At 38.2% G+C, this 12,182-nt stretch overlaps 1 protein-coding gene across 1 annotated transcript in view; it reads left to right on the forward strand.

Annotated features, from left to right (window-relative positions):
• The window catches only part of LOC121654941 (neuronal tyrosine-phosphorylated phosphoinositide-3-kinase adapter 1), a 29,916-nt gene that overhangs the window by 7,845 nt on the left and 9,889 nt on the right, over positions 1-12,182 (forward strand). Inside the window, exon 2 of the mRNA XM_042009318.1 lies at positions 7,151-7,388. Within this exon, the coding sequence (XP_041865252.1) occupies positions 7,201-7,388 (188 nt within the window). The 5' untranslated portion in view covers positions 7,151-7,200. The remainder of the gene's footprint in view (positions 1-7,150; positions 7,389-12,182) is intronic.

The raw sequence follows: 12,182 nt of genomic DNA on the forward strand, positions 1-12,182 counted from the left end.
GTACCTAACAGTCTGGGTTTCAGCAGCCAGATGAAAAGAACAAACAAAACGGAGACCACGTCTTTCTGCATCACGTGATCTCTGTTTGTTTTTCTTTTATCATGCAGGGACTCCTGGCAATTTTGCAATCTGTCTTTGTGTCACATTCAGAGACAGTGCTCATGCTGAACGCACACTGAGCATCCTGGCCAATGGCTTTTATCAAGTTTCACTGTTCGGTCTTTATTCCTTCTTCCTGTGTCACTCGACAAGTCATTACCAAAGCAAAGTATGAATGCCTCTTTTCCCTGTGATATGAGGAACAACATGGATTGAATGAAGAGCTGTCCAGTGCTCCATAAGGGCTTGTGAATCTGTAGGTTGCTAAGTACTTATGTATGCTAAGTGCAGTAGGTCACCTTGGTTACTGCAGATTCCAGCAGAAGATGATGAAGGCTAGGGCAAGCTGAGGTGAGAAATGGAAATCAGGAGGTCACTGATACTGCTGCTTCTTATCTATACAGAATATGACAGATACGTCATTTTCATTTATCTGATTTAAATCAAATACTACATATAACTACGTTGCTGATATGCCCTGTACCTTCTGTGCCTCATGTTTTTTACTATTCATGATTTAAACTTTGTGAAGGTGTTGACTGATAACTTATACACAAACACTTTGAATAATAGGTGCATAGCTGAAATAAACACTGAGCATCTCTTCAAGTTTGTTGTGGCTCAGGGCTGTGTCCTGGTTTCACAGGGTTTGCAGGATCAGGAAAAGCTTTTTGTAAGATATTTTTGGTTGCAGTCCATGAAAGATTTAGCGGTCACTCAATCTGTACAACGCTCAGAAGGAGATTCCAAAGAACGCAATGCATCCTGTGCATGTATATTTAAGTGAGTATATTTAGGTCTTTGTGTTTCAACAATGCAAAGCTCTTTAGGTGCTCTTAAAGATTTTTTTCCCTGTCTTTCTTTTTTTTTCTTTCTAATCCAAAACATAAAAAAGAATACATAGCAAATAGTTTGAGAATATCCCCTTGTATCTTATGTGCCCACCAGCCCTGGCCTGGAATTATGCATTTTCCTTCTCCTTTTTCTACCCATTCTCATCAGCTGCATGTATCTCACTGCATAATATTGAGGAAAATTAAGGAATTCACCTACAGAAAAATACACCCAAACCCTGAGGTGAAAATAATAAAGTCTGGTTCAGTGGTACTGGAATTTTTTATTGTTGTTGTTTTTAATAGACTCCTCAAAATATTTATATGTCAAATGTGAATACTGAATTAATGCAATGCCTCTGAGTCTGAGATTAATTGATAACATTATGTCAATGAGATTCAGCAGATCTAGGCTGCAGGAATGTATTATTTGCTGAAGTTTGTGTTTTAACCAGTGTGTTAACGTAAACCAGGCAATAAGTGTTGCTTAAAATGTTTTTGGGCCTGTGGGTTAGCACACAGAGAATTCTGGCTGTAAGTTAGTATTCAGATTCTGCACGGTGCATGTGCGATACTATCATGACTGTTGAAGGGCTACAAAACATCCTGTGCATGTGCCATTTTTTCTATATTTATTGTGTTCTGTAATGAATTAGAAATTTAATGTCTTTGAATATGACATTATTACCTTGTTGATCTCAGTTAAAGGTGGACATCCTGCCCACATTAGAACAGTTTTGGTAAAGCTGATTGCATATGATGGAGCATAAATTATCCCACTAACCAAATGTTTACAACAACAGTCCCTATTGGAGGTTGAGCTTCTGTACACAGAAAGTGAGAAATCTGGCCACTGAAATTTTAGAAGCATGCTTGGACTGACCAAAATGGCAAAATAGACTTTTGGGGATTTAATTCTGTGTTATGTTGCCATGCACCTGTTTTTCTGTTTGTTTGAAGATGATTTTGTGCTTCTAAATTTATTTGATTCAGAAAAATTATAGCCATTTTTCAAATGAAAAATATTTTTATGCAACCCTGTCCTGTTCCCAGGTTATCACTTCCTTATCACTATAAAACTAAATCTGTTAATTTAGGTCCAGATATTAATTAATAGTTTTCTTTTTTTATCCAGAACAAGAATTGAACCTCATTGAGGCATGCTGTGCCCCTGCATTTTGTGAAATAGAAATAGAAATAGAAGTAGAAATAGAAATAGAAATAGAAAACTATTTTTTAAAGGTGGCAAAGTCTGTAATTGGAGGTCAGAGGGGTTGGACAATGAAGCTTTACATACACTATCAAACCATACAAGTGAATTCAATTCCTGTCTCAACTGCTGATGTTTTAGCCTTGTTTCACCACCTCAGCTAAAGTCACAAAACCTGTTGGATACGCAAACAGATGTACTGAAATAAATTGCTTTGAAAGTTGTGCTTTGTGGTGAGGAGAAAATACAGAATTCAGTGTGAATACAAATAGTCTTTAGTCTTTAGACCATTTCAGTGCAGAGGTCACAGTTTTAGCTTTATATTTAGCACACTTGATCAAAGTCCCGGAGTATCTGAAATGTTAAAAAATGCTACTAGAGGTGCATGTGAAATTTTATGACACCAAGTGTTCCTGATGAAGCGTTTATATGTGACAAGATTCCTCTCTGGCTGAGACCTCAGAGAAAACATAAAAACCCTTTTTCTGGATAATTTAGCTTAGCACAAAGGCTTTAAACAGGGAAACAACTAGCAAGACTCAGCCTGCTAGCATATCACATAATTAAATAAATGTGACACAATGTGTAAATATGTGATCATCATAGAGGCTGGTAGGCAGGTTTTCAGCTTTCAAGCTATTTTGTTGTTTTTATGTTTTTGAGCTTCCATAAGTAATGGAAGCTCAAAAGGCTTAAGGCTTCTGTGGTCAAATTTACCATATAACTCTTGAGACATTAAAATATTGTATTAACAGTGTGATTCAGTAGCAGTTTCCCTCCTTTGCAATTAAACCCATAAAAGTTTAAGGAATGAATTAATCCGTGAGTTATTATTTTAAAGTTATCACTGACAATGTGTGGCTTACCATGCTAATGTAACACAGGCTATACCGTGTTCTGCCTTAGAAAAAATATACAGAATTTGTGGGTGCACTTGTTTATTTTATTTCTAAAAAAGTAGTTTTCAAACAGACATTGTGTTGAATCCTTCTCAAGTCAGCGTAGTCACATTGATCACAAAATGTACACCTGCTAACTGGCATGCCTCTTTGCTCTTTCCAGACATAACTGGTGTGAGAGAAAACATTGTAAAGCATTTATAGAAGTTGTTTTAATCATTTTCATGTATAAGTTGTATTTTTCCGCATGAACATGTTGATGTCCAGGGACTGTGTCAGTCAGTACATTATGTGGTCACACCAAGGTGGTTGCTAATGGATACAGATGCTGTCTCCATTTAAAATGTATCTGCTGCATTGATAACATAAGATCATGTATAAATTAAGCCACAGTGAAGTTTAACCCAAGAATCATCACATATGATAAGCCCAACATCCTGCTTTATGCATATTCAGTGGCTAAAGGAAGAGATGTATGCTGACAGTGTTGCTAGGAGACCACACACAGCGACTAGTGTGAGCGGCTTGATTTAACCTCCCTCCCCCATTCTTGTAGTCTGGCTGCCTTTCAGTGTTTCTCTATTCTCTCATTCTACTTTCCTCCATTTGCTTATCACTCTACTGCTGTATTCCCCATCCTTATATTCCCTTCCATCAGCCTGTCTGCAGAAGGTTTTCCGCATGATTATATTCATCTTCTTCCCGGGTTGATCGCTCTCTCTTACTCTCTTTTTGTCGGCTTTCCCCATTTTTTTTAACCATACCCCCTCCCGTCTCTTTCCCACTGCCTCCATCTCTCCTCCCCTTTGGCTGTCTGCATTTCAAGCTGCTCATTCTTCTCCTGAACACCTTGCTCTGTGTTTACACTGCTTCTCTGGCTGAGCTGCAGTGCTATGACTGATGGGTCAAGATACTGTACATTGGTGGACAGAAATGGTTGTAATATTTGTTTGAAACAAAAGCAAACAAATAAAACAAAACAAACAAACAAACAAAAAAGCTCATATATATATATATATATATATATATATATATATATATATATATATATATATATATATATATATATATATATATCTTTAAAGAAAGAAAGAAAGAAAGGCTAAATGGCAAGTTTTAATACTGCTGAGTTCTACTATTGATTCTTCTTATTTGATTTTAATAAATTGTTTAAATGATTTCTGATTCTTGTATATTTTCTCCTGACTGCATTTCTTTTTTAAACACGATGGTTAACCACTATCATTTAAGGTTTTAGTGATAAATTGATCAGTCTTAATCCAGTTTTAGTAGTCCCCCAGGTTTTGTTTGCTTGAGGCAGATCAGTTATTTGACCCATTTGAAACCAAGTACCATTTTTTCCACAGTCACAGAATGTATCATACAACATGGTTGTCTAAGGGCTGCTCACCACATCAGGGTTATTGCCAACTAAAGCATATTAATCACTACAATCTTTTTCCCCAATGAGAGGCTTTTATGTATTTACTTATTTAAATCCAGCTGGTAGCTTTTATATTTTTATTTTTTTTAGTGCATGTAATTAGTTGTCTCTCTGTGGTGGCCTTGTGTTGGCCTGGTAATCTGTCTAGGGAGTATTCTGTTTCTCATTTAATAGCAGCTAGGATGGGCCCTTGCCTCTGCAACCCTATGTCAAATAAGCAGGTATAACCAATGGATGGATTGATGAATAATGCCATAAACAATTCTCCACACACACTCGCACACATACATGCACACACACACACACACACACACACAAAGACCTGATTTCCTTCAGATTTACAGTTACCGTCTTATTCTGAGTAGCAATGACTGTAGTGATTATTAGTTAATTTAAAATTGAATTGCTACAAACCTAAACATTTAGTAAAAAGCCTCCGTTTATGAACCAGCTGTGCAGAAAAAGAAAGGTGCTGATCTTAGAGCAAGATCCCTGCCCTTTAAACTGAAATGTTCCTGTGAAGGGCAATGACAGTATATCTTATGAATGTGAAAAAAAATCATCCCCAAAAGAGGGCACAAATTGGTATTTGAAGCAAAATTTCAAATCAGATTTTTGTTGATGTTTGCAAAACACAAAGTGTACTCAAAGTAATTAAATGTTTATTTTGAATATGTTTTGCCCTGTTGTCAAACGCCAGGAGACTGCCATGATGTGTCACTCCACTCAGCAGTGTTACTGTCCTGCTCACAGTAAGGTGCTGCAACACTACTGGACCACTTGCTGTGGTGATGGCTGGAGGACAGAGGGCTGCAGCAGAAAGCTTTATAGGAGTGTTAAATTCAGTAATAATAAGAGGGGTGTTAGAAAGCTGATACAATAAGTGCTCCTTCAAAGTTGATTTTGTGACTGCATTGTGTTTCCCATATTTCTTAAGGAGAACATAAGCTCTTTACGCTCAGATATGATCCTGCATGCCCCTCCTTTAGTTAAAAACAATAACTTCCCCCTGTGTTTTACCTACGAACAGTAGCCTGCATTCAAATCAGCTGCTGTGCATTTTCAATTATAGCTTCACACCCATGGTGTGTGTGTGTGTTTAGCATGCATGAAGGGCTTTTAGGTTAGTGTGTGATGTGTTTGCTTATATGCATGAACGAGTTGTCTGCAGCATTGCATGCAGAACGAGTTATCTGAAACATGACTCCATCTGTCCCCTGGTCCTAATGAGGAATTCAAGCAATTTCTGACCCTGCAGATGCTCCTGAAACAACTAGCTCAATGATCAGAATTTATTCGTGTTGGATTATAAAGTGACTCAAGGGACTGATGACAGTCAGCTAAAATAGGTGTACTGCATGCGTTGTGTGGCCTGTAAAGATTATTTTTTGATAAGACAAACCTGTTTGTAGATGAAAGATTTTGGACATCCATTAAGCTTGATTTATTGTATACCAACGAACGACACCCAATGAGACAATTGTGGTGCTTCATGTTCAGCTGCCAGATCCAAGAAACCAAAATCAAAATTCCACTTAACAAAAGCCCAACCTTGAGTCGCAGCTCCCTAACCTAATTAAAATTGAGTCAGCAAGCATGGCAGCAGCAGCGGTCGACGTTGTGGTCAGGGCTGTGGAATACAAGAATAGCAGTAGCCATGCTGACACACTGGATGACACACTGGGCCATGACAAAAGAAAGACACACAGCCACACAGATCGGCATGCCGCCTGGCCCAGGTGGCCACTCCCAACTGTGTATTGTGTTAAGTTGTGTTAAGATGTTGTGTTTACAGTAAAGATATTGTTTAGTTGGTGGTAAATTTTATTTAAATTCCCCTGATAATCTACACAATCAAAAGAGCTATCATTCACTAAAACACACAACTTTGATTTTTAAGGGTATCAAAAGGAGAATGTCAAATCCCCTATAGTCTTTCATGTTTTGCCACATTAAGCAACCAATTCAGTTTTGATCAACAAAAACGCTACTCAGCAAACTGATGCCAGAAGCAGCAGTGATAATATTCAGTGTCCTCCAGAACACATTCAAACTTAGTTTCTATTTCTGATGGAAAAACACTAGCATCATGCATCAGCTGACAGCTGCGCTTTTCTTAGCCAATTGTGTTGCTCACTCACATTCCCTTACATGAATGCATGGTTGGACTCTCATAGATCTGCCCCACAACAAGCCTGACTTCTCATGGGGGGAGCATGAACAGGAAGCTGTGCATGCGCTACATATGACAAACCACATTACTGTCTGCTTACCAGACAGGCTTAGATAGGCCATCTCAGGGCCTGCAGCCAAAGATGCTCTGCAGCTGAGTTACCATGCTTACTCAAATATTCATAACTGGATAATGAAAGTATAAATACACTAGTGTTTGAGGTAAACAAAACAGCAACTTCCAACATCATGCATCACTGTGTCTCTGCAGTGATGGCTGCCAGGTGGAGAAATGTGCAGGACTGTTCCATATGACACAATGGGCATCATAAACTATGATACCCCTAAAGTTTTTCCAGTCTTAATAGTTTATTTTGGTTTCATATGGCGTTTCCCCATCACATAGTAATCACTGTCAGGCTTGGTAAGCTGTTATGTGCTGTCTAAATGATTAATGTATTCAAACATTGTTCTTGTTTCTTCTTCTTTAAAGGAGGGCTGTTTGTGGCACACATCCACTTCTTCTGAGTCTTCTTCAATACCATGAGCTCTGGCTCTGCCCAGGATGTGGCAGTCGAGCATTTCTTGCGTGACATAGAGAGGCGAAGCAAGCGGCTACACTGTGCTGTGATAGGCTGCGAGGAGGAGCGATCCTGCAGCGACATGAACCTGCTGTATCGTAAGAGCCGTTTGGACTGGAGGCAGAGAGATCAAGAGGGAAGTAAAAAGAGGTGAGTGGATCAGCTCACAGGAGCTCCACATATATGGGATTACAGTAAGGCTTAGTTTGCTGATATATAAAGCTCTTTGCCTGTGTGAATGAGTTTAATTTAAAAATCTTAATTCCAAGCACAGTTTGCAAAGTCAGAAGGGTTTGCATGAGAAGTATCGTGCAAATTTGCATAACAGCAGACAATGAAGATAATGTCTTATGTTGATGACATACATAAAAATTTCTTTTCAGTGGATTACTATGTAAAATGTATACAAAAACAGAAAATAATATGCAAATCTCATTAACCAATATTCTGTTAGCAGCACAACTTACATAACACAAGTGTTAAAACAAGTTTTCCTAGAAACTATTTTCTCATCTTGTGTTTGATGGCAGCAACAAGTCTCACAAAAGTTGGGAAAGAAAACAAAAGAGTGAAAAAGTAAGTGGTACCAAAAAGAAACAGCTGGAGGAACATATGAACAACGAGTTCAAAACCATATGGCTCCATAGTAGAAAAGTCTGGATGCTGGACTGCATCCACCAGGTGAACACAACTGAAGCATTATGAGATGCTAAATACAACAAAGAGGATCCAAGACTGTTGATCAACTAGAATCATATATAGAAGAAGATTAGAACAACTTTCTCATGCAAAGATGCGGCTGCTGGTTTTCTCAATTCCCAGAAATACACAGACTGTTGTTAATAGAAGAGAGGCTTTTGAAACTTGTTGCTGCTATCAGTATGAAAAACCCATCACTGCCATATTGTAAAAAAAAAGAAAAAAGTTTACATTCTTTTAGATGCATTTTTTATTTTTAAGATATTTCATGGGCTTGTGCCTCCCCCACTCCATGAGTTTGTAAAGAAGAAGGATAGCAGGGTAGGACAACTAGGACAACCATCAGAGGAGTCTGTTTTGTACAGTACAAACGCAGTAAATTTGGGCGAACAGTTTTCTCAGTAAGAGCCACAAGCTACTGGAATAGTCTTCCCAGTGAGCTGAGAGAAAGCACAAGCTATCCAATTTTTAAAACTAAACTTAAGAAATGGATTAAAAGTAATCAAACTTACACTCATGAATAACAAGCTTAACACATCTTTTACACTACTTTAATATGCTGTTTTTATATCACCAAGTACTTTAAAATGGATTTTTTTTATAGATATATTGTAATGTATACACTGTATGTGCAGATTAGCTCATTTGCTAACAATGACACATTTACATTTTAAATTCAAATTAAAATGTTGATTAAAGTGCATTGTCTATTTTAAATAAACTAAATAAAAAAACATTGATCATTCAAATTTTTCCATGTAATAATAAAGTGCCTAATTTTTAACATTTGATCAATTATGCTTGTTCTATTTTAATTGGGGTTGTTATTTGTAAGTTTAACCTATATTGAGTATTTTGACATATACTTTTTATGTACCATAGACTGTGAATATATGTTTGTCCTTTGCCTCCTAGCTCTGTTTCAATTTGATTTAGAAGTTGTCATAAACCATGGTGCAATGTGTGTTCAGGGCTCTAACATCTCCAATGTTACAACCCTGTTAGATGTTGATGTATTGGATCCAGCTGCTGTTTTTTGGGAGTCTTCCAGCACAGGTGAAAAGTTATCATTAATAATGAACTAAAACAAAGTCTTGGTACAGGTATCGTTGTCATTTGTTCCTTTATAAATGTAATTATTTTTATGTAAAATACCATTTAAATACATGCTGACAAATTCACATCCAGAAAAAAATAAAAAAAAACCTTAATGTCCACATAGCATCATCACACTCATATCACAGTATACACATGATAGTATTGTCTTCAATAGTGTATGCATCACAGTGAATGAGTGAGTTCTGTATCTGAGCATTTAAGAAGAGAAGTCAGTTTAAATATGAGTCACCTCCAAATCAGCAAAAGAGGGGGAGCATCAAACATGACAATTGGGTTTATTTAGCAATCCTATCTAGTACTTTCTGACACACAGGGGTAATTGGAGGTCTTTGTGCTGGCAGCAGGAATCAACGTCACATCAGCATCAAGGTAGTGGATGTGTGGGACAGCAAGTAGGACACAATGTGAGGAAAGCACAGTCGGGCAGGGCCAGAGCAGCAGAGGTGGGAAGCAGGACATGACTGGTGATGATTAGTAACAAGGCAGGATCGGGGATAAAACTGAAAAGGGACTACAGCTGCTCAACACAAAGTGTTGGAAATGAAGAAGTGTAGAGGGACAGAGTTAACATCCTGAAGGGTAGATAGGAACGGTAGACAGTTTGAGATCTTGGGGCCCCAGGAGAGAAAAATTATAAAGCAGAGGCGGCTGTGGAGCTACAGAATGGTAAATAGGTGAGTTTCAGTACGAGTTGTAAAAATAGAGTGGGTTTCTTATGGCTCTCTAATACAGGCAGACAGACTATTCCCAGTAGTGACGAGTGGTAGGAGAAAAACTCTATCAGCTTTGTTTTTTTTTTAACTTCAGCACAGCATTATGATACAATACCATACATTGTGTATGCTGGTAATCCATTTAAAACCATTCAGATAACAATTTGGCAGGCAGAGGAAGATCAAAGACAAACATATGATCCTTCAGATCCACTGATAGGTATTTCTTTTGAAATGTTGATCTCACTTGTTTGAACTCATTCAGCTTATCATAAATTTTACTTTGCTGCAGCTGTCAACCCAATCTCATGATCCCAGAAAATAAGTAATGACCACATAAATAAAAGACCTCAAATCTAAGGTCAGCGGCTGACGTGACAAAGCCATGTATTGTCTTATAGTGGAAGTTCCAAGAAATTCTAGTCTATGTGGTTATTCAATGTGAAGACTGAATCTAAGACAGGAAGCTTTTTTTTGGTTGTCATTTGCTTCAGGGGGTATACAACTTTTTGTCACATGCTTACAAAAAATACAGCGACACAGCAACCAGCAGACAATATCTTATTGCTGTAGGTTAAACCACCAGGCATTGACAAGAAGAGGAGTCACATTGGTTTAAAATCACACAGAAGACAACCCATAACTGAAGGCGCTCAATAAAATGTTGTATATTGTGTCAAATACTTCTAAGGTCCAACAGAATGAGGACATCTACACACTACATGTCAGTGTTTAACCATGACAATTAACAAGAGATGATGTAACTCTGATTTGTCCTCAAGAAAGACCGTTTCAAAGATAATATTCTAAAAGATCGCATTCAGCTGCTTAAACATTCTTAAACTTTGCCCCCAAAAAGTAAATTAGAAATGGGACAGAAGATGCTACAGGCAGAATCAGTTAAACTGGATTTCATCTGTTAAGACTTTTCACTATAGTCAAAGCTTTCGGGTAGATCTTTCACGCTAAGGAGGTATTCAGAAAGTTTGCCCAGAGATTAATCTACAAAAAGTAGGATGGTTTGACTGGGAACAACAGTAATATATAGTAGGAAATTTACTTTTGGTCAATTATGTCTTTGTTGTAACTTTGCTGCTAGGTATGCCAGCCTTGCACCTCCTTTTCATGCTGGTCACCAGCTTGGTCACACACTGCTGTGGGATGGCATCCCTTTCTTCAACCATTTGTCACAAGTCAGCCAGTGTGGCTGTGTTCGTCGCTCTGTCACAAACAGCATGCCCAAGCTGATCCCACAAGTGTTCAGTGGGGTTGCAGGCCATGCCACCCTCTTTACCCCCAATTCTAGAGGCAGTCTTTGATAAACCCCACTCTGTGGGGGTGAGCGTTGTATTCTTGGAGGGTAGAATTTGGTCCTATTCTGTGGAGATATGGAATCACCACTGGTCGTAGAAAGTCATCTTGATTTATCTATGTATTGAGATAGCCTCAAATTATGACAAACCTTTTCCAGTGAGGGTGATGCTGCCCCACATCATCACATTGCCTTCACCAAAAGCTGTTACACTATTGGTACAGCAAAAATGATAGCTTTCTCTGTGTCTTCTTTACACTTTGAGCCTATGATCCCGTATGATCAGGTACTAACCAGGCACCTGATTGTCAGCAACTGAGTCCCAGAAGCTCAAAACAAGTGCCAAGTGCCATTCTTGCATTTCAGCTCTGCAACACTTTAAAAAAAATGAAACACCAAGTTTTTACCACTTTGCAATGCTGGTTTTACTTCACACAACAGTTAAATGCATTATGGCTTTGAGGACACCAAGTCATGAAGGTTTCAATTGTTAATTTCAAATTCTTTCTGTAAACAAGTCCCCAACAGCACAGAGTTGCTGTTGTTGCAGCACTCTGTCCATATTGTCTACTGGGGGCAGCTCAGGGTTGCAATTCAGTACCTCTGTCTTCTTTTTCTGTCTTTATGTTTGCAGAAAAGAGTTTTATACTGTCTGGTTGAAAAAATGCATGGATGTTTCCAGAAGAAATGTCAACGTGAAGGCAGCAAAAAGTCAGTTTACAATCTCAGTTAACTTTTTTTTTGCAATAATGCTGCCATCTCAGAAGTTAAAATGAGTGCTTTCCCCAGGGTGCTGATACATTTTCATACCAACACAGATTCAATTGTCTGTTGTTAGTTGCTGCTTGATTGATTGATCGCAGTCTGGATGGCCCTTTTTGTTTTAATTTCGAAGAACATTGTGTCCGTTTCTCTGCCTATGTGGTAATGCCAGCTATTGATGAATGTCAGTTCTTGATGCATTGCTGCCAGAGGGATTTGAGATGATCATGAGTGATGCCTTTGTCCAGCTGAAATCCCCTGATTGCTTAGATTATTTACCTTTAATTGATTCTGCTTTTGAGCCAAATGATGGTTACAGTTAACTGTTCACATCACCTG

This window comes from Melanotaenia boesemani, chromosome 15 (assembly GCF_017639745.1).
Source record: "Melanotaenia boesemani isolate fMelBoe1 chromosome 15, fMelBoe1.pri, whole genome shotgun sequence".
In the NCBI taxonomy this organism is placed as follows: domain Eukaryota; kingdom Metazoa; phylum Chordata; class Actinopteri; order Atheriniformes; family Melanotaeniidae; genus Melanotaenia; species Melanotaenia boesemani.